Source organism: Lithobates pipiens, unplaced genomic scaffold, assembly GCF_037356315.1.
Source record: "Lithobates pipiens isolate NorthernLeopardFrog02 unplaced genomic scaffold, aLitPip1_a1.2 Scaffold_28, whole genome shotgun sequence".
NCBI lineage: Eukaryota > Metazoa > Chordata > Amphibia > Anura > Ranidae > Lithobates > Lithobates pipiens.
Genome location: NW_027507789.1, coordinates 161,691,937 through 161,716,319, shown reverse-complemented (window position 1 = coordinate 161,716,319; position 24,383 = coordinate 161,691,937). Strand labels below are relative to the sequence as shown.

General features: G+C 41.3%; 1 protein-coding gene across 3 annotated transcripts in view; it reads right to left on the bottom strand.

Moving 5' to 3' along the window:
* GRB7 (growth factor receptor bound protein 7) overlaps positions 1-24,383 on the bottom strand; it is a 245,445-nt gene that overhangs the window by 118,261 nt on the left and 102,801 nt on the right. The window contains exon 2 of one of the 3 annotated variants that reach the window (XM_077459814.1): positions 16,582-16,747. The exons of the other annotated variants lie outside the window; for them this stretch is intronic. Coding sequence (XP_077315940.1) covers positions 16,582-16,642 — 61 coding nt within the window. The 5' untranslated portion in view covers positions 16,643-16,747. The remainder of the gene's footprint in view (positions 1-16,581; positions 16,748-24,383) is intronic. 3 annotated transcript variants of the gene reach the window in all.

Below are 24,383 nucleotides of genomic sequence, written 5' to 3'. Positions count from 1 at the left end.
TTATACAAGCTGTACACTCAATACTTTACATTGTAGCAAAGTGTAATTTCTTCAGTGTTGTCACATGAAAAGGTATAATAAAATATTTACAAAAATGTGAGGGGTGTACTCACTTTTGTGAGATACTGAGATACTGTATATACCAGATTATGCACTTTGCCTGCAGGGGGCATGCGCACGCCACCAGTGGGCTGCTTCTGCTGTGATTATACAACAGCAGACGATCTGCGGGTGCTGGGTCCTGGCTGTCCACCGACACCCGCCGATTGTCGGTAAAATACACAGAACGCAGATCCGCCTATATAAACAAGGCAGATCTCTATTCTAAAGGGGGGGGGGGGGGATTGGATTGTGGAGGGAACAAAATCCACCTCTTCCCCTAGTAAAAGCACCTAACGCTGTACACAAAAACACTGGCTAGGCACACAATTAACCCTTTGATCACCCTAGATGTTCAACCCCTTCCGAGCCAGTGTCATTAGTACAGTGACATTAGTACAAATTAGAGTCTCTTGGGAATGTTCTTTTATTGCTCCCAAGGCCAACTGTACATCCAGAACTGCTGCTTTACAGCTACAGATATAGACTCATTTATAGGATGCCATTTACATTCAGTTTCTATAGAGGTCCAATAAAGATTTACATAGATACATACAGTGAAAATGCATCTAAAGTGATACTAAACACACACTGTTTAATTTACATTGTCCCTTCTATTTCTGTATGTGGATGATGGCACTGTATATTTTTTGATTAAAAAATACCCATCTAAGTACCTTTTTCCTAATCAATATACAGCTGTCACGTGACCCAGCTCTTTCCCAGCCTGTCTGCAGGGAAACATAAGCAGGAGGAGCTTCTAGTCCTCTGCCACTGGTCACATATTCCAAAAAAAAAAAAAGCCTTTGGAAAACAGAGTAAATATAAATAAAAAATACCAATAAACTGTTTTAAATGTGCATATAAATATATATTTGAAATTAAATCTTTATTATGTTGTGGAAATAACACGGTGTGGGCGGATTTATGCCAGTTACAGGCTGTGTCACGCCCCTCCAACCTATGTCTTAGAATAAGAGGGAGCTGATGCATTCATTAATCTATGCGTAATATCCCACCCCCATTCTGTGTAGCTGGTTAGTGATCATGGAGGAGGAGGAGGAAGGGAAGGGGCTGTCATTTACCACTTTGTATACGCTCACATGTGTGTGACTCTACACAGTAGTCACATGGGCTGCTCAGATGTGATAGGGAGGAAATGCTCAGCATGGAAACTCAATGAAAACTGAGCATGTGCAGAGTTGCCACCACAGCTGTAAAATCCCTAGCTGAATTGGGGACATGAACAGAAGATGGAGATAGAACAGCAGGATCAACCAGGTTTTTTGAAGAATACAGAAAACAAATCCCAGAGTGGCGGAGTATGAACAGCATCAGTGTTTTTAAAAAGCCTTGCTGGAGGTAAATGTTAGTTTTGCATGTGTGCGCTGCAATATTTTTGTTCTATTGTATGGTCTTATGGCTGCACCATCTTTATGCATTTTTTTAGGGTGTGCCCCCCAAATATCTTGTTTGTCTTTTCCTCCTAATGATACCAATGATGATGCACTATTCCTCCTCCTACTGACCACAGGCGCTATCCAATATTTTTACTCCCAGTGATGCTGGGACAATTTCTACTCCCACTGGCCACAATCCAACTTTCTAAAGTCTGAAGGACAGTATACTGCCCCTTTGTTCAAAACATTTGAAGACCCCTAGTCTAAGGTATACGGGGGGCTCACACATGCCACTGATGGGGCTCTTCTGCTGTGTTTATTCACAGAAGAAGCCAATCTGTGGTTGCCAGGCACTGGATGTCCCAATGTTAACAAGGCAGAGCTCTGTTCTGACGGGGGGGGGGGAATAGATTTTGTGTCCCTGTAAAGCAGGGAATAAAATCCATCACTCACCTGAGAAAAAGCAGCACGCACGATGCAAAAAACACTGGTTAGGAACACAGTTAACGCTTGGATTGCCCTAGATGTTTAACCCCTTCCCAGCCACTGTCATTAGTACAATGACAGTGCATATTTTTAGCAAAGATCACTGTATTAGTGTCACTGATTCCTGAAGTGTCAAATGTGTCAGTTAGTGTCTGATTGCTCTCTGCAATATCACAGTCACTGATTGCCGCCATTACGAGTAGAAAATAATATATATATATATATATATATATATATATATATATATATATATATATAAATTCCATAAATATATATTATAGTTGGTAGATGCTTGAGATCAAAATACGCTTAGTAGGATTTTTTTTTTAACAAAAACATGTAGCAGAATACATATTGGCCTAAATTTATAAAGAAATTAGATTTTTTTTATTGGATTTATTTTATAGCAGAAAGTAAAAAATATAGTTTTTTTTCTCAAAATGGTCACTCTTTTTTCATATAGCGAAAAAAATAAAAAAATGCACTCTCTGAACTCTCTGAGGATCAAATACCACTAACACATGCTCTATTTGTGGGGAAAAAAAACACATCAATTTTATTTGGGTACAGCATTGCATGACCGTGCAATTGTCAGTTGAAGTAACGCAGTGCCGTATTGCAAAAAACGGACAACCATCTGTGTACCATGCATGCGCTGAATCCCATTGTGCGGGGTTTATGATCATGTGTCCCTCGTGATAGGCTGTCACGGCAGTCACATGATTGGAAAGCTCCCGGTCGGGAACTTTTGGTTAGCCTCCGGTACCTGTGTCGGGAGCGCACAGGGCGCAGTGTCTCAGCACAGCTGTATTTACACCAATAAATGCAAAAATGTAGCCGCTTGGTGCCAAGGTCCACCCGCTGACAGGCCACATATTTGCTTGCGGCTGGTGCCAAGGCATTAAATATGCATTGATTATTAAATCCCATTTCATAGTCATATCATAGATAACCTTAGGAAGCTAGAGTGAGTGTTAGCTTTGCTAACATTGATAGCTTCTCATAACTTGACTAGACATCAGAGAATGTCAGATATGAAAGCTTGATCTGACTACCTCAGGAAGTCTGCAGGCATAGCATCTGCCCTATACAAAAATGAGGGGTATTAATGTATATGTTCAAGTTGTTGGGGGCATAGCTACATACAGAGAGCCCCATTGCTGAAGTACACTATATTACCAAAAGTTTTGGGACGTCTGCCTTTACGCACACATGAACTTTAATGGCATCCCAGACTTAGTCCGTAGGGTTCAATATTGAGTTGGCCCACCCATTGCAGCTATAACAGCTTCAACTCTCCTGGGAAGGCTGTCCACAAGGTTTAGGAGTATGTCTATGGGAATGTTTGACCATTCTTCCAGAAGCTCATTTGTGCGAGGCCATGCCCGAAGCGTGGCGAGCGACTTGAGCCTGCGAGGGGCCCTGTTACTAAGGGCTACCGGTATGTCCACTTGCATGGTGGGGCTTCAACCTGGACTCATGGCAGAAGGTACTAGCAAGTGCGCAGGCGCCGTTCATCTTTGGGGTCTCCTTGTCCTCCGTACTGCGCAAACACTGCGCCTGCACAGTACGGGGCGGACACTATCCGATGGGGGGACAGTTTTTGGCAGAACACCGGCCATCTTAGCTTAAAAACACACAATCCCAAAAAGTTCTTTAATCTTCCTGATTTCTTCATGCAATGAAAAAGAGTTTATGATGGGGTAGACTTGTGCTTAACGGAAAATGTTGTTTCGTTTCGGTTTGTTGTCATTCGTAAAATACATAATTTCGTTCTGTTATATTTGTTATGTTACGTTAATACGTTTTCGGATAATTCGTTATTATTCGTAGAGTGTCGAATTCATTTGTTCGTATTCGTTGAAATTCGCTATTTATGTATGTATAGACATTCGTGATAATGATTTGTAGTTTGGAAAGTCGTTTGTTTATTAAAACTTTTAATACACACAATGACAACGTCTCTTCTCCTCGGCTCAAATACAATACAACTCCCTTCTAACTCAGTTCTCAGGAATGCACTTTGCCAGTAATCCATCCTCCGGCACAAAATTAATTAGCTGATTGGACTATAAGATTTACTTTGAGCTGACCTTTTGTTTCATTAGATCTTTAAAGAATTACCGAATCATGTTGAATTCATTCGAATTCATTCTTTATATTTCTTTCGTATTCGTTGTTATTCGTTATTTTTTTATTCGGATGCATCCAAATGTCCGAAAGATGCAAAATTCGGCCGAATTTCGATTCGTTACTAAATGAATTGCACAAGCCTACGATGGGGCCCACAGCCCTAAGCTTGTTGCCTATTCCAGACAAATCATAGACTGCTATCCTGTCCAACCTCAAAGGGTACCTTTATTTTCCAGAGTACTTGTCTTTGTATTAGGCCACCGGACTATGAAATAGTCCAAGCTAAAAGTAGAATGGAGAGAAAAAAGCCTTCAAAACATTTAACCTCCTAATGTCGGAGTTGCAGAGTACTTGGGGAAAGAACAGGTTAATTCTTAGGTTTGGCTTTTCTTGTCTGTCAACTTGTGTGGCATGAGTTAATCATTGACTTAATATTTCTCATGCATGAAATGACCTCTTGTTATATTGTAAGCAACAGCAGAGGGAGGCAGGGAGGGCAGCACTCAGCGAAGCGGCTGATCCAAAGTCTATGTATAGGGAAGGAGAAGGGAGGGTACTGTGACGCAGCTAGTGCCATTTCAATGCCACCCACCCTTCACCTAGCAGTTATGCAAATTCCTTTTACTTGTCTTTCTCCCTCCTGGGACTTCAGCTCTTCGTACGGCAGATACGGCCTGACAGGTGCAACACTTGCCAAGGTCTGCGTCGCTTCATTCTGCCATATTCTAATCCTGTGTACACTTTCCCATGGTGAAAAGGGATAACTGTCACCATTAGGGTCTAGTTTCGTGGGCATTAAGAAAAGCTAAGGCTTAGCACAAAGAAGTAAAGCTGGATTAATAATAAGCTTAACACTGCAATGTCGTTGGCTCACTTTTAATTTCTTGCAGATTTCAAAATAAACAGCAGTGTTCAGGCACTTCAGTTGCATTTGTTTTCTTTCTTCTTAGGCCTTTTCAGTTGAAAATCATATCAAGCCCAACTGGTTAAAAAAACCTGTTAGCAATAAATTGAGGGTACATCAAAATAGTACGTTTTAAAAAACGTTTTTTTTCATTTTCAGTTCCTCCGTCCCCATAAAATCTCTGAGCTGATCCCGGGGCTGCAGTTAAAGTTTTACTAAACCCAGGACCCTGCATTAAATATATCTGGTCTCCCACAGTACACAGGGCATGGAAATGCAATTATTTTAGTAAATATAAACAGCTAAATACCTTTTCTCACCAGCAGTATAGAGAAGTATTGTGACTTCTATCTGTCTGGTTAAAGCTTGTAGGAGAAGTTTTCATTCTACTCTGATTGTCCTATGAGGCTGCAGGACCCCTGACCCCCTGTCTGGACAGTTCTGATTGGCCCTTTGCTTATCACATGCACCCTCCCAAGAACAAAAAATAAATAAATTCTCTAGAAATACACACCAAACTGAGCATGTGCAGAGTGACTCCAAAGGCTCTGTCTTATCAGGAGATAGATTGGGGACAGTGGAAGAAAGGGGGGGGGGTGCCAGAGAAGATTGGACCAAACAGGCTTTTTAAACAATAAGCAGGATTAACCCCTTAGGTTCCACGGTGAGTATAACACGCATGTTTTACTGCCCAAATAGACTGATTTTACTGTTGTGGGTTTAGTAACACTATAAAGCCCACTGCTCGCCATGCGAGAGCAGTGGTCTCTCTCTGTACAGTGGTCTGAAATGCCCTCTACCTTGTCACCACTACAGTGCCTCCTGCTGATTACAGTGCTGTACAAAATTGGGGGGTGGTGGACCTTCAATTTCAATGCAAATTCAATTTCAGTTAAACTGTTGCTAAACACACAATAGTAAAATCAGTAGAGGTCGACCGATATGGGTTTTTCTCTGGCCGATGCCGATATTTAGAAATCATGGCGGCCGATAGCCGATATATGATGGCGATTTTTTTGGGCCGATATGTTAGGCCGATTTTATTTTATTTCTTTATTTTTTTCCTTTTTTTATATATTATTTTTTTTTTAAATCCCCCTTGATCTAACACACCTTTCCCACTGGGGCGTTTTTCAGGCGCTTTTGGGCTAAAAATAGCGCCTGTAAAGTGCCTGCAAAATGGCTCCCCTGCAGTCTGTGTGAAAGACAGAGTGCTTTCACACTGAGGCGATGCGCTGGCAGGATCTTAAAAAAAAAGTCCTGCAAGCAGCACGTTTGGAGTGGTGTATACCGCTCCTCCACCACTCCTGCCCATTGATATGAATGGGCACCACTGCCGAAGCGCATGCAATGCGATTTGGCAGCAGTGCTTCACGGGCGCATTTAACCTCTTCCTTGGCCGCTATCTGGGTTATATGTGCCCCACTAGCAGCCAAATAGCACCGCTAAAATGATGGTAAAGAGCCGCTAAAACTTGCGTTTTACCATCAACGCCTGCCCCGCTCCAGTGTGAAAGCAGTCTTCATAAGTGATACAGAAAATGTCTTACATTTAAACATTTATTAAACAAAACAAACCTCCAATCAGTTTACTTGTATGTATGATTTAGATAAAAAAAAAAAAAACCTATGTATTAAATAAAAACAGGTAGTCAAAACTTTTGGACAAAAAAAAAAAAAACGGGCTAACTTTACTGTTTTTATTTTATTTTTATTTTTTAAATGGAGTATTTTTTCAGCAAAAAAATGCATTTGAAAGACCTCTGTGCAAATGCCGTGTGACATAAAATATTGCAACAACCGCTATTTTATTCCCTAGGATCTCTGCTAAAAAAAATATATATAATTTTTGGGGGGTCTAAGTGATTTTCTGGCAGAAAATACAGGATTTTTACTTGTAAGCAACAAGTGTCAGAAAAGATTTAGTCTTTAAATGGTTAAACTGAGAACTTCTACACATGGAGATGATTTCATTCATTCAAGTGTAAACATTGTATCTTTCTGTTCTTTTCTTGGCAGCCTGCCCAGAGAGGAGGAAAGATGTTTCTATGAGGACTCAGGCAACTTACACTGACTTCTATACAGAAGTCATTTCAAAGTCCCGCTGTAGTTCTAAATCGGCTTTTTATCAGCACAATTGGCCGATGCCGATTAATTAAAAAACGGCAAATATTGGCCGATATATCGGTCGACCTCTAAAAATCAGTCTGCATATGCAGTAAAGAATGCTTGTTATACTCACTATTAATCCCGTGCATTGTGTAAAAAGGCCATTTGATCCTGTATCCCATTCTTCCACTGTCCCCAATCCATCTGCTGATAGCACACATCTTTGGGGGCACTCTGCACATGCTCAGTTTGGTGTGTATTGCTAAAGAGTTTTTTTTTTTTCTTAGAAGGGTGCATATAATCAGCACATGGCCAATCAGCACTGACCAGACAGTCGGGGATCATGCAGCATCATAGGACAGTCAGAATGTAATGAAAACTCCTCCTACAAGCTTTAACCAGACACCAATAGGCCTCACAAGACTGCTCTAACTGCTGATGAGAAAAGGCATTTAGCAGTTTATATTTACTAAAACTATTGCATTTCCATGTTCTGTATATTGTGGGAGACCAGATATAGTGAATACAGGGTCCTGGGTTTAGTAACACTTTAATGCTCTCAGTTTTAATGCATACTCAGTTAATTGTTATTTTTTTGAAACTACAATTGGGCTTCTAAAGCTGGTTACGCATTATACAATTTTCTTGTACAACATTCCTTTGGATTTACCAGAACCACATAATATGAGGTCAAACCTAAACACTTTCTAATTGTATGCAATCAGGCAGGCTCTTTCACTACATGGTTGAAGGTAAATAGAGCAAAACAAAAACAAATTGTATAGTGTGTAGCCAGCTTCGCGTGATTGTAAACGATCTCCTTGTAAAAAAAAAAACTCACAGTTTAACCGCTTCAGCCCTGGAAGATTTTACCCCCTTCCTGACCAGAGCACTTTTTGTAATTCATCACTGTGTCGTTTTAACTGACAATTGCGTGGCCGTGCGACGTTACACCAAAACAAAAATTGAAGTACTTTTTTTCCCACAAATAAAATAAACAAAGACAGTCAATGAGACATGAATGACAATTTTGAAAAAAAAAAAGCAATATTTTTAACTTTTTGCTATAATAAATATCCCCCCAAAATATATATATAAAAAAAAAATTTCCTCTATTTAGGTCGATATGTATTCTTCTACATAGTTTTGGTAAAAAAGATAGTGGATAGTAATTTCTAGGACAAAATTTGTCACTTATTTTGAAATGTAACTTCTCAGTTTGGCTTTGGGGTTATAGGACTAGTGTATATAGCCATCTGAAATGTGTTTGAGATGTGCTACATGCGCTTGCAAAGCATTGGGGGTCATTTACTAAAGGAAAATCCACTTTGCACTGCAAGTGTACTTGAAAGTAAAGTTGCTCTAGATCCGAGGGGGACATTCAAGGAAAATAAAAAACAGCATTTTAGCTTGCACATGATTGGATGATAAAATCAGCAGAGCTTCCCCTCATTTCAGATCTACCCCTTAGATTTAGAGCCACTGAACTTCCAAGTGCACTTGCAGTGCAAAGTGGATTTGCCTTTCGTAAATAACCCCCATTGGGTTTTATACTTGAATACAAGCAAAGCTCAAATTGAAAAGCGAGTGTCCTCTTCTCCTGTGCATGTACTTCCAAAACCCCAAAGACCCTTCAACAGAAAATTGCTTTTGAAAAAAACAATAGGAAACACACAGTGATGCCGATCTTATGGAGCAGTGGATCGAAACAACGTTTAGAAAAAAAGTTGCGGTGAGTATTAGGTAACATAGAAGATGAAGTTCTTCAGATAGATGGAACAGCCTCAGAAGTATCCTGAGAACATTATTCAGTTCGGATCTTCCGCATACACTTCTCTGCATCCAAATAATACGCAGAACCCATTCACCGGAATGTTCTTTTAGAAGAGCTTTATTGTGCAGATTATATATCCATACCGTCATATTCCTCGAGAGAGGGAAGGAAAGGTACAGATTTCCATAGACTAGTAGATCCTCAAATAAATGTCCGTACTAAAATTTGTAGGAACATTTTTACAAAGGTTCTCTCTACACTCAAAGGCTTGATAAATGTTCGAAAGTACTTCAACATTTTGTTTGCCTTTAACATTCCATTTGGGATTGAGTGGACTTTATTAAATGAAAACCACATACAGTACACTGTTAGAATTTCGTTCAAGAAAATGTTTCCATCCTGCTCCTTTGAATGCTCTCATTACTACAGAAAAACATGTTCTTCAGTTTGACCACGCAAACGAGAATTGATGGAACGTTGAAAAGGCCAGTCAAGTTCCTCCACCCCAAACGCGCTCATCCATGACTTTATGGACCTCGCTTTGTGCACTGGTCCAAATCATTTGGTGGAGGAGAGATTATGGTGTGGGGTTAATTTTCAGAGGTTGGGATTGGTCTCTTAGTTCCAGTGAAAGGAACTCTTAAGACGTTAGCAGACCAAGACATTTTGGATAATTTCATGCTCCCAACTTTGTGGGAACAGTTTGGGGATGGCCCCTTCATTTTCCAACATGACTGAGCACCAGTGCACAAAGCAAGGTCCATAAAGACATGGATGAGTGAGTTTGGGGTGGAGGAACTTGGCTGGCCTAGACAGAGTCCTGACCTCAACCCGATAAAACACCTTTGAGATGAATTAGTGTGGAAACTGCGACAGGCCTTCCCATCCAACATCAGTGTCTGACCTCACAAATGCACTTTTGAAAGAATGGACAAACAGTTGACCTTGCCTGTGCAATGTGTAATGGCTACTTTCAGTCTCAATAAGGGGCACAGCTGACAAGGTGACAATGCAGAAGCATAGTTGGGAGACAACTGCCAACCCTATTATAGGAAGTACCTGAACAAGGACCTTTGTGGTAGGATCACCAGGAATTAATTTAATGAAAGCTGCTTAACTACTTCCGGACCGCCACCTGATGATGTACGTCCTTACTTTGAAGGGGGATATCGCTATGGCAGCAGCTAGCTGCCATAACCCCGGTATCCTCTTCTTCAGCCGGTGGTCCGGTTTCCAATAAGAGCGGTCTCTGCAGCAGACTCGCCATAAGATCACTTTTATCAGCAGCGGGAGGTGTCCTCTGCCGCTTACCAGAGCCAACGGCATCGGCAGAGGCAGTCGGATGTTTCCCCTTGCTTGACATGGAGATGAGTGAGGGGAAGATGGCCCCCACTCATCTTGATAACAACGCAGGGCGGATGCGACATCAAAACGTTACTTCCGTCCATAGCTATTAAAGGGCAATTTTTGTTTTATTTATTTTTATAAATGACAATTTTTTATTTTTTTTTATTGCATTTTAGTGTAAATATGAGATCTGAGGTCTTTTTGATCCCAGATCTCATATTTAAGAGGTCCTGTCATGCTTTTTTTTCTATTACAAGGGATGTTTACATTCCTTGTAATAGGCATAAATGTGACAATTTTATTTTTTATTTTTTTAACAGTGTAAAAATAAAAAAGACAAACAAGGTAAAATAAATAAGATTTTTTTTTTTTTTTAAACGCGACCCGTCCGGACGAGCTATTGTGCAAAAGCAAACATACGTGAGTAGCACCCGCATATGAAAACGGTGTTCAAACCACACATGTGAGATATCGCCGCGATCGTTAGAGCGAGAGCAATCATTCTTGCCCTGGACCTCCTCTGTAACCTAAAACATGCAACCTGTAGAATTTTTTAAACATCGCCTATGGAGATTTTTAAGGGTAAAAAGTTTGTCGCCATTCCACGAGCGGGCGCAATTTTGAAGCGTGACATGTTGTGTATCAATTTACTCGGCACAACATTATCTTTCACAATATAAAAAAAAAAAAATGGGCTAACTTTACTGTTGTCTTATTTTTCAATTCAAAAAAAGTGTATTTTTTTTTCCAAACAAAGTGCGCCTGTAAGACCGCTGCGCAAATACGCGTGACAAAAAGTATTGCAACGACCGCCATTTTATTCTCTAGGGTTTTGGGGAAAACAATTTATAATATTTGGGGGTTCTAAGTAATTTTCTAGCAAAAAAAAATGTTTTTAACTTGTAAACAACAAATTTCAGAAAGGGGCTTGGTCCTTAAGTGGTGAAAGAAATTTTTTTTTTTTAATCTTTTGATTTTTTTTTTTAAATCTATCTAGCCAAATTTTCTATCTAGTAAAGCATCCCTTGCTGGTTCATGTTCTCATCCCTTTTAGGCTTAGGAGAGGCTTGCTGCAAAGTCATAGCAAAAATAAAAAAAAAATCTCCAAGTAACTATAGCTTTATCGCTCATATTTATAGTTCCGATATGCCCATTTAAATAGTTATATGTACAGCTGTAAATCAGCTTTTTTTTTTTTTTTTTTCTTTAAAGAACTGGTCTTTAAAGTTTATTGGATGGATATAAATAAAAGTCTTTGTACTAATGAAAAAAAGGTCTTCAATAGTTACCAGTCTGTGTTATTTGTATAGAAATATTTAATACTGTATGGAGTTTCCCGTCATGTTCCCTGTACACGAGTAACAATGCACTCATTTACAGGAAAAGCTTTAACTGCTGTACCACTAACTTTTTACAAAAGCCATGTTGAAATTCAGGTTTTTCTTTGTTTTGGTTGTTCTTTTTTCTATTAACATAAGAAAACACCTATTCCAGCTTTCGGATTTCTTCCTTTTCTTACTTGTATTGTGAGTGTACAGAATTGTATAAAGTCTTTCTCGTATAAGAGCAACTATACACCTTTAGACTTTGCTACAAATCTGAGCATCACTTCAACCACTTGACCTCAGGAAGATTTACCCCCTTCATGACCAGGCCATTTTTTTTTGCATTAATTTAACGGACAATTTAATTGTCATGCAACTCTGTACCCCAAAAAAAATGTCTATCCTTTTTTATCCCCCACCAATAGAGCTTTCTGTTGGTGGTATTTGATTACCCATGCGTTTTTTATTTTTTGTGCTATAAACAAAAAATAGGAACAATTTTGAAAGAAAAAAAAAAAAACAATATTATTTACTTTCTGCTATAAACAGATCCAATAAAAATGTAAAAAATTGAATTTCTTCATCAATTTAGGCCAATATGTGTTCTGCTACGTGTTTTTGGTAAATCAAATCTCAATAAGCGTATACTGATTGGTTTGTGCAAAAGTTATTAGAGTCTACAAACTATGGTACATACATAAAAAAGGGGAAAAAAAACTGCGCTAAGGTGAGACACAAGAAACAATTATATAGATTGATCCTAGACGGATCACATTTGGCTGCGACTTAACTGTGTCACATAACTACAGAAAAAAACGAAAGATAAAAATATAAGCTGCGCTAAATCCCACAAACATCAAATTGTGTATACATAAATAAAGTAAAAATGAATTATGGCCTGTTCCCAACCTCTAAACATAAATTAATATGAAATCAAACCATAAATAATAAATGCATATAAATATTACAAACTCAGACCATGCGAACCGCCTATTCCTTGCAGTATAGGACGCATGCCCCTATGTATAGCAATACAAACTCTAAATACACCCAGTGTATGGATTACAAGTGTGTATGTGTAAATCAAAAGAGAGTTCTTTCAAGAATGCAAATAAAGTCCTCCACATGTGAACCATAAGCGATCCACTGCTATGTGCGATTAAGTAGTGCTTGATCCGCCACCAAAAAAAATTAAATTTTTTCTGGTAAGCGGCAAATTTTTTTTTGGTGGCGGATCAAGCACTACTTAATCGCACATAGCAGTGGATCGCTTATGGTTCATTTGTGGAAGACTTTATTCAATTTGATGTTTGTGGGATTTAGCGCAGCTTATATTTTTATCTATGGTATATACATACTGGAATATTTATGTATTTATATATTTATTTTATACTAGTAATGGCAGTGATCAGCGACTTAAAGGGGGACTGTGATATGGCGGCATACAGTCGGACACTAAGTGACACTTTGTGGGAACCAGTGACACTAATAAAGTGATCAGTGCTAAAAAATATGCACTGTCACTGTACTAATGACACTGGTAGGAAGGGGTTAAACATATACGGCAATCAAAGGGTTAATTGTGTGTCTAGCTGCTTTACTGTACATGCTGTTTTTACTCTGGGAAGTAATTTATTTTATTCTCTGCTTTGTGTCAGGGTGGGTGCCATAAATAGATTAGCAGAGAGCTGGTCTATTCACAACACAGCTCTGCAAGTCTCTGCCTATGTGGGGGGGGGGGGGGGGGAGGGGGTGCCTTTCCTCCAATCAGCTGCCTCCCAGTGTAAGCAAAGAATCCACACCTACAGGTGAATCAGGAAGAGACAATTCTAAAAGGACGTGCACTTTCTAAACAATATATAAAAGACAAAGACAGCAGATATACATGTAAAGCTTATGTAGGGTGATTTGTTTCCTCTCTGTGTATCATCTGAGGCTATTCACTTTACTGGGTATATGCAAGGGTTTACATCCACTTTAAGCGGTTAAATAATATTTTATGAGAATATCTGCCTATTTGCAGCTTAAAGAGAAACTTACTTTGCCTATTTAGGTCTAGTCCACCCAGAGCCCACCCTTTTTTTGAAGACAATTAGAGCCTCAGGCTCTAATCATGTGCTTCTTAAAAAAAAAAAAAAACCCATTGAAATCCATGCGCCTGCATGCATGGAGATTAGGGGTCAGACGCATGGATTAGGGGGATGGCGCCTCTGTGCCCCTAATGGAGTGGCCGCCACTAGTATAGAGGACCACATGACCTTTCAGATGTAACATTGCTTGGTCTTCACCAGCCAACCACCAAGCCCTGAATGGGCAAAGTTATATTGTATCTTCAGCTGCATTCTTTTAGTTTCATTATGAACTATGTTTGCATTCTTGCCGGGGTAATTGACAGGTCAGTTCACCCAAAACTGATATTTCAGTTTCTAGTAAATGCCGGAAAGTTAAATCCCCCACTAGTTTCACATAGCTTTCATGGTTTTTAGTGGTGAGATCTCCAAACTTGAGCTGATAATCGGCATACCTGATTACACTAGGAACCCTGTTGCTGGTGGAAATTCACCAGCAATATGATTTCTTATCAAGAACACTCATCTGCAACTACAGCATCATTCTGTAGATCTCCTTCCACTGCTGATCTTTCCCTGGCAAGCAACATTCTGCAGGATTTTGGCCATCAAAGTGGCAACATAATGGTAGCAAGTGAATGCAATTTCTAGAGACCCTGTTACTTGCGAATTGTGAAATGACGCTTAGGAAATTGTGCGGGGGTCCTTCACCCCCCTGCATTATTTTTTGTTTATTTTTTTATTACAGATAATGCATCAGTATGAGGAGAAGCACTTCAGCTTTGGCCCATCATCAGATTACCAGGTGAAACTTTCGGGAAGAGACATCGTGCAGAAGTGCAGGATAACTGATACCAATGTAGCACCCTCACAGTTCCTAGTATAGCTAAATTTGGATTGGCTCCCCTATAGGTAATGGAGCATGGGTTCATTTTGTTTAGGGAAGCTGTGCAATGCTTCAAAGGCTGTGGCTAGGTTACCTCCTCCTGGCTTCTGGAACTCTCTGGATATTTCTAGAACTTAGAGGTTGGAGGAAGAGAGGCTGCAGCCTGAATATTTATGGAGTTTCCACCAATCCCTGGGGAGGCGAGGCCCAGAAGGTAGGGATACGAACAACCTATAAATACTCAGGAGCCACACAGTCTGGGAGCAAAGCCTGGGGTCTAGTTGTCTGGAGGAGACCCCTGTGTTGGGGATTCTACCCCTGGGGCAGAAGAAAGACCAGGAGAGAGAAGAAGAGAAGAGGGAAGCATCAAGCCTCATTTAGTCCCGTCTCAGCTAGGATTGGCTGCAGACATCAAGCAGAATCATAATTAGCCTGAGCAGCAGAGAGGCCAGTATGGCAGCTTTCTGGATTCTAGGAGCTACCTAAAGAGACTGTGCAAATACATTCCTACTAACATGCCCAAAAGCTATAGAGGAGACAGTAAGGTCCAATACCTCACTTGTCTAGGACCAGGGGACAGCTTTAGTGCAAGTGTAATACAGCCGGGGCACCTTATTATCTCTGGCTTGGGTCAAGAGCAGCCAGGTACCGTGTGCTGCATCTGCAACTTTAGCTTTTGGAATTCTTGCCTATTCCAGCTGCACCATCACTCCCACTGGTGTGCATCTGAGTTTGGAGTTAGTACGTCGCAACCAAAGACTCAGGTCCTCAACTGTTTGAAGTTATACTTTTTTCAAATCTGGACATCTCATGTATCCCAAAATCCCTATCCAAGTTAAATGTTCTACAACAGACCTAAAATACCAAATCCCCTAGACTGAATACTGAGCTACTGGAGAGAGCTTGGAAATTATCTTTGCCTGGCAGTGGCTGCCGTGTGAGGGAAAAGGCCCAAAATCCAGCAGCCCTTACGGGGGTAGCGCTACACTTATGTTGTTTTGTTCACTAAGTAATGCAAATTCGAAAACTCGCCAAAGTCCTAAGTTAGGAGCTGGACATGGGTGAAGTTTTCATATTTGCATTGACAAGCATGTACATGACTGTGGACTGAGCAAACAATCCTGGTGTACTTTGAAGCCCAACATCACCCAAAACTTTATATATTTTTTTCTGCCAGTGAATAACAAAATTCTGGAAGGGTGCTTGTACAGAAGTCGATTGGTAGATCTACTTTTGTACAAACTTCCTGCCCATACATGAATAGAAATTCAGCCAGTTCCTGCTGAATGAGCCAAATTTCGATCCATGTATGACCGGCTTAAGACTTATAAGAAAGCAGCATTCGTTTGGCACTAGCCTAACAATGAACTGCTAAAATATCAGTGTAGCTCCCTCTAGTGTGGAATGCTAGGTAGTATACATGTTTTTTGTAGTGCAGGTAAATTTAGGCTTGGCAGGCAGCCAAGCCTTTGCTTTGAATCTTGGTCAGGGTGAGTGACCCAGGGAGGCTGGATGACTCATCAGGCAGCATCTCTGGTACCACCCACTACTTGCTGGACCTTACAGTAGAATGGGAGGAAGGTTTGGAGGAGCGGCCTGGAGTATTGATAAAGGGCCCCAGACAACTCCTGGCCAAATAATCTGGCAGAGGGAGGGCACCTTTTAAATACTCAGGGTCAGGCCAGCAGGGGCAGTGTGGAGTTTGGTGCAAGCTGGAGATGGAGTGCTGAGGAGGCTTTCAGTGGCCTTTGAGGGTAGCCCCCTAGTCTGTGGGGGGGGGGGGGGGGGGGTGAACTTGAACCTGAGGCTCGGGTGCTGGAGGGATCCTCTGAAAACACAAGGGGGAGTCCTGTTCAAAGGTACAAGAGCAAGAGTGCGGACAGCAGGAGCCAGCGAGCACATCCAGAAGATCTCCAGGTGGCTGGAGAGTCCCTGGACAGACTTTGTTCCAGTAAAGTGTACATCCCATAAATACCCCTATTCCCATCCAAGTTATTAACCCCTAAATTAAAAAAACAAAAAAACAAAACAAAACTGCATGGAATGTTACCTGTCTCAGTGAGCATGAGGAAATGTTGGTGTGCCTGGCTGGGCAGGGTAGGGGATCCCATTTCACTTGCGGCTCCTACGTGGGGTGCACTACATCAGTTTTGGGCCAGTTGGGGCTTTTAAAGTGGACCTGTACTCAAATACCAACAGTAAGCTGTGCTAGGCATCTGAAATGGATGAATAGAGATTATTAGAAGGGTTAAAATATCTAGAGTACCTTTCCTGAGCAATATAGTGTTCCTGGTTCCCTTCAGTGCTGGCCCATGTTTCAGTTCTGGCCCAAAGCTGGCCGAAAGTCCTTTGTAGTTCAAGTGAGCAGATTAGCTTATTTTACCACTTAGTAGGCATTGACTTAGTATGTCAATTGGCTGGGCATTCAGACTTGTTGCCATCACTGAAGGGGACCTGGAGCAAGATTTTCAGAAGTAAATATGTTTTTTTTCCCTCCTCCCTTTAATCTATCACAGAAAGACAATTAATGTTCTGTGAACATTATGTAAACAGTACAGGCCCCATTAAAGGCTAAGATACGATTCCTAAATAAACTTGTGTAAAATGATTCCACGCCAAAGTGATATAAAGCACTGCTGGTCTTGATACGTCTGTCTAAAGCATGAGACATCTGCTTTGCTAGAGAAGGCTGATTCACTGCCCCCATACCCGCTTTCTTGGGTATATATTTAGCTGTTGGCATGATGCTGCAACAGCTTTGATTTCACAACATACTTTCCAAACAGAGGTAGACACTCTTGCTGGAGTTGGGTTACGGATTGTAACTTAGCCAACTCTAGAGGGCACGTAGCCTGCCCTTCCTCGTCAGCATCCTGTAAGGCCCAGCACCTAACATGCTGTCATCCACCTCTACAGAGGCAGCTGGAAACTCTTCCGTTCTGATGCCGTCTATTATGTAGACAGAAGTGTAGAGGTGAAATCTGCTTGTTTTTCAGTTTACTAAATACGGAGATGGGGTCAGTTGTCTTGTAGACCCATCGTTATGCAGTAACTTTGTTAGATAGACTTTCTTGGAGTGTTGCATCATGCATTATGCAACAAGTAAACAGAACCGCTCTGGCAAATGAACATAAGTGATTTTCATGTAACAATCTTTTGGTTACAGACATGTACAACTCTTGGCATATAAAGAAGAACAGTGTGCAAAGTGCTGCAAGCTATAACAGCCAGTTGGCAATTACCCTTTAGTGACCTGACATGAAATCCATTGGTTGTTAAGAATAGCTGTACTTTGCACATCATTGATCTTTGCAGTGTTCTATTAAAGTGGATATATAATTTGGTTCACTTTACAGCAGCATCTTGTACTTGTCTGTCACTTGCACCTTCAGTGTCCCGCCACCAGGCCCATCGATATTGCTACAGTTATGTATCCATAAGAAAATCGTAAAATGTATTTTGGAAGCCTAACTCTGGAAAGCTTGAAAACTGTCTCTTGCAGTCAGGCTACACCCACAATGAGAGGGTTACATGCTTATTTAGTTATAGGGGGCTGTCAAGAACGGCATGCCAGTAAATGAGATGGCGCCTCTGGACGTTCTTCTGTGCACCTTCAAAGGCTAATACAGATTCCTTCTTGTGCATGCAGGAATTGGGGACCTGCGCATGCACAATGGTGCACGTACGTGTGCACATACACCTGCGCAACGGCGTGTTCACGTGCACTTGTGACAGATGCTGGTGACAGACAGGCTATTTAAATTGTGCAAGCGCTAAGAATCAGTGCTACTTTGTCATCAGCCTCCACTGTATCCTGTGTTCCTGTATCTTGATTCCAGTTGCTGACCCGGCTTGTCCTGACCACCCTCTGAACTCTTGAAAGACAAGAGTTAACACAGACTGTTGAACAGGCTAATTTGTTTGGTAAGCTGAGCTAGGAATTTTCTCTGGTTTTGTCTTTCGTGCGTTTGCCCCTCTATGCGCTCCTTGTTGTTAAGGCTCTTAAAGCAAGTTTTTGATGGGGCAGGCACCATCTCGTTGTCACCCTCTAAACTCTGCCTGTACTGTCCCCTGGCCATCACTCCTGTCTGTTCCATTGGTTTCTGCTTCACTGATTGGTTCCAGACCCCGCTTGTACCCTGACCATGCTTCTGCCTGTCCGCCTGTACCTGATCCATACTGCCAGTGTATGATCAAGCCTGCTTGACTCTGCTACTTTGCCTGCTGTCACTGGTACTTGCCTACTACCGTGGTGTTCCTGCTGACATACAGACTATCAGCAACCATCTCGTCTGCCCTCCCGTGCCAGTACCAGTCTACTTCAGTCTGCTGCCTGCCAGTCTGCCTGCTTTACTGAAGATCCCTGATGACTTCACCTACCCAGTGTGGACATCTGCTCTGCTGCCAGCAAGACTTACTCTTACCACTCATCACTCCTGCGTCTCCTATTTACACCATCAGGGGCCCCGAGTCAGAGAAGTAAGAGAGGTCTGTAGATGGTTCATGCACCCTATAAGGGTTAATTGCAGTCAGGTTCTACTTGCTCTCCCATCCAACTTGGGGTGCTTTCAACGGGGACCTGGGAATAGATCTGAAGGCCTTCCAAATCATATCAGGCTCTGCTACCAGGTACATGATAAGGGCATAGAAAAGATGATTTGCTTTTCTCTTCTGCGCTGTTAGAATAGTCCCCACAGTTTATTCCCCCCATGATCCAATGGTCTAAGGCAGTGGTCTCCAAAATGCAGCCCGGGGGCCATATGTGGCCCTTTGCTTGCTTTTATCTGGCACTATTTCATCCACTGATACCAATAGTGGGACATAATTCCCCTCATTGACAACAATGAAGGGGCACAAATAATTTTACGTTTTATTTTTACACTGTTCTTTAAAAAAAAAAAAAAGTGTCACTTTTACTCCTATTACAAGCAATGTAAACATATTTTAAGAAAAAGTCTCATTGCGCTGTAATATGTGCTTCCTCTGCTTTTGTTTAAGATTGGCTTTTCTGAGGTTGTTGATCAACAGTTTGTAGGTGTTCAGGAGGCAATACTGCTGCTTCCCGAATGCCCTCCGGAATGCCTTTTTTTTTCCTTGCAGCAACTGCTGTAATTATGCCGTGGTCCTATTGACTTTAATCCACGCATTTGATAGTGTGACTGTCTGCCAAAATTAAAATTGTGAGTTACATTTTCTACATCACTAAGCGCAGCATCGTGCTTTCAGCAATCTGTTAGGATCTGTAGATGGGTAGTAAACACACAATTCAACCACCTGTTTTTACTGCCCGTGTGAACTCAGCCTAATGCGTACTTAGCTGTTACTGGGAACATGGTCACACCTTTCTAGCTATGTGGCAAGGATATTTAAAATGACAAAAGTGGCTGAACAGTACAACAAACCTTTCTGACAGATAAAACAAATCACATACTGTATATGCAATTTATCCGTGTATTTAGCTTTTTGGCCAGAGTTCAAATATTTCCACCCCCCAACACAAACCGTCTGGAATTCAGATGAAAAAAGGGAAGTGTTGGCACACTTGTCACTCATATTCCTCTAAAGAAATCAATTTTTTGGAGGACTGTTGCCCTTAAAACAGCACAAGTGCTGGTGTACAGTGCAGCAGTTCATCCCTCTCTGCTCCAGACTTTCAAGTAAAACGAGTCCCTTCTAATAGAGAAGCTGGAATTCAAACACTTTCATCTTTGCAGATACATAGCAGAGGATACATCTGCAATTAAAGCAAACCTATACTTAGACTCGAACCCCAAAAAGTATTAGGCGCACCTAAAATCAAGAAGACCAAGAAGCACGTGCCCGGGGATCAGTGAGAGTAATATACGCACCAGCAACAGTGGAAGTAACAAATGCCCTAGTGTTAGGGGAAGTGATAAATGTCCTGGGATCGATGAGAATAATATACACATTATCAACAGTGGTAGTAATAAGTGGCGTGACATCGTTAGGAGTAAGAAATGCCCTGGTGTCCATGGTAGTAATAAAGTTCCAGCATCAGTGAGAGTTATAAGAACATCAGCACCAATGAGATTAATAAATGCTCTGGCATCATTAGTAGTAATAAATGCCCTGGTGTCCATGGTGGTAGGTAATCCATGCCTCAGCATCAGTGGGAAAAATAAATGCCCTGGTGTCTATAGTAGTAATACATGCCCTGGTGTCCATGGTGGTAATACGTGCCCCAGCATCAGTGGGCAAAATAAATGCCCTGGTGTCCACAGTAGTAATACATGCCAGGCTTCAGTGGGCAAAATAAATGCCCTGGTGTCCATAGTAGTAATACATGCCTGGCTTCAGTGGGAGTAATAAATGGCCTGGTGTCCATAGTATTAATACATGCCCGGCATCAGTGGGAGTAATAAATGCCCCAGTGTTAGTGGGAGTAATAAATGTCCCAGCTTCAGCAGGAACAGTAAATGCCCCAGCATCACACGGCTGGACTTTCAGGCAGACTAGGTCCGAAGGGATTAGTCCATCGGGCAATGTGATCATCTGTGGGCTAGTCCCATCGTTTTTCGAAAAAAAAAAAATCAGACAGACCTAGAACATTTTTCAAATACGATGCAAGGGAAGCTATTGGCTACTCGCTATTGAACTTTCTTGTTTAGTCCCATTTACGTTATCAAGTTCAAAACGAACGTACTCTCAAATGGACTTAGTCCGTTAGTGTGTGGCCAAGTCCGTTCGTTCAGAAGTCCATCGGAACCTAGTCTGCGAGAAAGTCAGATCGTGTGTACGCTGCATAAAGTATGCACCAGCAACAGTGAGAGTAATAAATGCCCTGGTATCATTGGGAGTAAAAAATGCCCCAGTGTCAGGGGAGTAATATATGCACAAGCTACAGTGGTAATAATAAATGACATGGCATTGTTAGGAATGAGAAATGTCCTGGTGTCCATTGTAGTAATAAAGCCCCAGCATCAGTGAGTAATATACACACCAGCATCAGTGAGAGTATTAAATGCTCTGGCATCATTAGTAGTAATACATTCTCTTGTGTCCATGGTAGTAGTACATGCCCTGGCATCAGTGGGAGTAATAAATGCCCCAGTGTCAGTGGGAGTAATAAATGCCCCAGTGTCAGTGGGAGTAATAAATGCCCCAGAATCAGTGAGTGTAATATATACACCAGCATCAGTGAGTGTAATAAATGCTCTGACATCATTAGTAGTAATACACTCCCTTGTGTCCATGGTAGTAGTACATGCCCTGGCATCAGTGGGAGTAATAAATGCCCCAGTGTCAGTGAGTGTAATATTTGTACCAGCAACAGTGGGAGTAATAAATGCCCTGGCATCACTGGGAGTAAAAAAAGCCCCAGTGTCAGGGGGAGTAATAAATGTCCTGAGATCAGTGAGAGTAATATATGCACCAGCAACAGTGGTAGTAATAAATGTCGAGGTATTGTTAGGAGTAAGAGATTTCCTGGTGTCCATGGTAGTAATAAAACCCCAGCATCAATGGAAGTAATAAATGCCCTAGAATCAGTGTGAGTAATAAATACCCTGGCGTCAGTGTGAGTAATAAACACCTTGGCGTTAGTGGGAGCAACAAATGCCCTGGGATCAGTGATAGTAATATACTCACCAGCAACAGTGGGAGTAATTAATGCTCTGGCATCAGTGTGCGTAATAAATGCCCTGGCGTCAGTGTGAGTAATAAACGCCTTGGCGTTGGTTGGAGCAAAAAGTGCCCTAGGATCAATAAGAGTAATATACTAATCAGCAACAGTAGGAGTAATAAATACCCTGGCATTTTTGGGAGCAACAAATGCCCCAGTGTCAGGGGGAGTAATAAATGAATCTGTGAAACAAATATACACACCGGCAACAGTGAAAGCAATAAATGCTATCTTGCTGACCAGGGTACATCATCAAGTACCAATGGGTAAGTTTTCTGAATATTGTTTTTATACCCAAGCGGATGCCTATTGTGCACACTGTGATTGTGTTCTCTATACATTTCTGTGCTAAGTTTTTACTTTTGATGAAAATCAATAAAAATTGCTATTTGAAAAAAAAAAGAAGTAATAAATGCCATGGCATCATTAAGTGTAAGAATTGCCCTGGTGTCCATGGTAGTAACAAAACCCTGGCATCAGTGGGAGTAATAAATACCCCAGGGTCAGTAATAAATACCTTGCTCTCAGCAGCAGTAAAAACTGCCCGTGTCAGTGCAAGTAATAAATATCACAGTGTCAGTGGGGGTAATATACGCCCTAGCACGAGTGGTCAATAGGAGTGATAAAGGCGACAAAAGCTCAGTGTCCCATCATCTAGTTTTCCAGTATTAGTGGTCAGTGGGGTATTGAATCCCCCCCCAATTCTCATTGGTGTCAGTGGGATTCTGAAGGTGTATCCCAGAATTGGTGTTTTGTAGGACTTACCTGTGTGTGGTTCTATGTCCCTCGTCACACTGTGTGACTATACAGGCACCATCGGGCAGAACATCACCATTAGTAGCTGTAATAGATTGCTGGGTACTGGGAAATTCTCCTTCCACTCTACACACAGGCTCCACCAGCAAGCAATGAGGAAACCTTTCATGCAGGACCTTCTCTTTGCAGGGGCCGGTTTACGGCTTGATAATAACCAATGAAGTACAGAAGAAATATCAATTATAAAGCACACATTCCTTGGTCACCCTGCAGAAATGGAGAACTGCTGTACTTTGTTATTAGCCTTATTCCGCATTGTATAGGCTGCAATTAGCCACAGGCTATGGGTGGCGATTCTCTGTTGCACAAACAGACAGACAAGAAAAAAAAAGTCAACCGAACAACGTGATCTCCCTGGTTTTCCATTCTAAGAGCTTGAGCCTCATGCACAAGATGATTACGGTCTTGTGTACACGGCTATTATTGAGACTCATGACATAATACTGGACTGCAGCATTGTCCTGTGCTCATGTTGCAATCCTCCTATAACAATTTTACACCTTCAGCATGCCCCCAACCACGCCAGGTGCTGCTTTTACAGCCACGCTTATCTTCCAATCACATTAGTCGCATACCTGGTTAACCTCAAGGAAATACAAAAAAAATCATGCTTTACTTCTAGTTATGGATTCATGCAAAAGTATCTAAATGCATCTGAAAACACATATAGTGTAGCTGTGTAAACTCTTTCTATATAAGAGGTTCGCATGATGATCCTCTAGTTTCCGGCTAAAAGTAAGACCACCAACAATGTGCGCCAAACATATTGGACTGTGTTTTAGGCCCTGGGGGCAATAAGAGGAGGTGTTTCTACAGGCTTATATAGCTCATATATGTATTTTGACTGTAAAGTGCCTTGAAAAAGTATTCCTACTCCTTGACATTGTCCACATTTTGTCATGTTACAACCAAAAAAGTAAATGTATTTTAATGGGATTTTATGTGACAGACCAACAAAAACGTAGCACATAATTGTGAAGTGGAAGGAAAATTATAAATGATTTTCATAATTTTTTACAAATAAATAAGTGTGGTGTGCATTTGTATTCAGCCCCCTGAGTCATTACTTTATAGAACCACCTTTCACTGCAATTACAGCTGCAAGTCTTTTTGGGGATGTCTCTACCAGCTTTGCACATCTAGAGAGTGACATTTTTGCCCATTCTTCTTTGCAAAATATCGCAAGCTCTGTCAGATTGGATGGAGAGCGTCTGTGATCAGCAATATTCAAGTCTTGCCACAGATTCTCAATTGGATTTAGGTCTGGGCCATTCTAACACATGAAAATGCTTTGATCTAAACCATTCCATTGTAGCTCTGGCTGTATGTTTAGGGTCGTTGTCCTGCTGGAAGGTGACCCTCCACCCCAGTCTCAAGTCTTTTGCAGACACTAA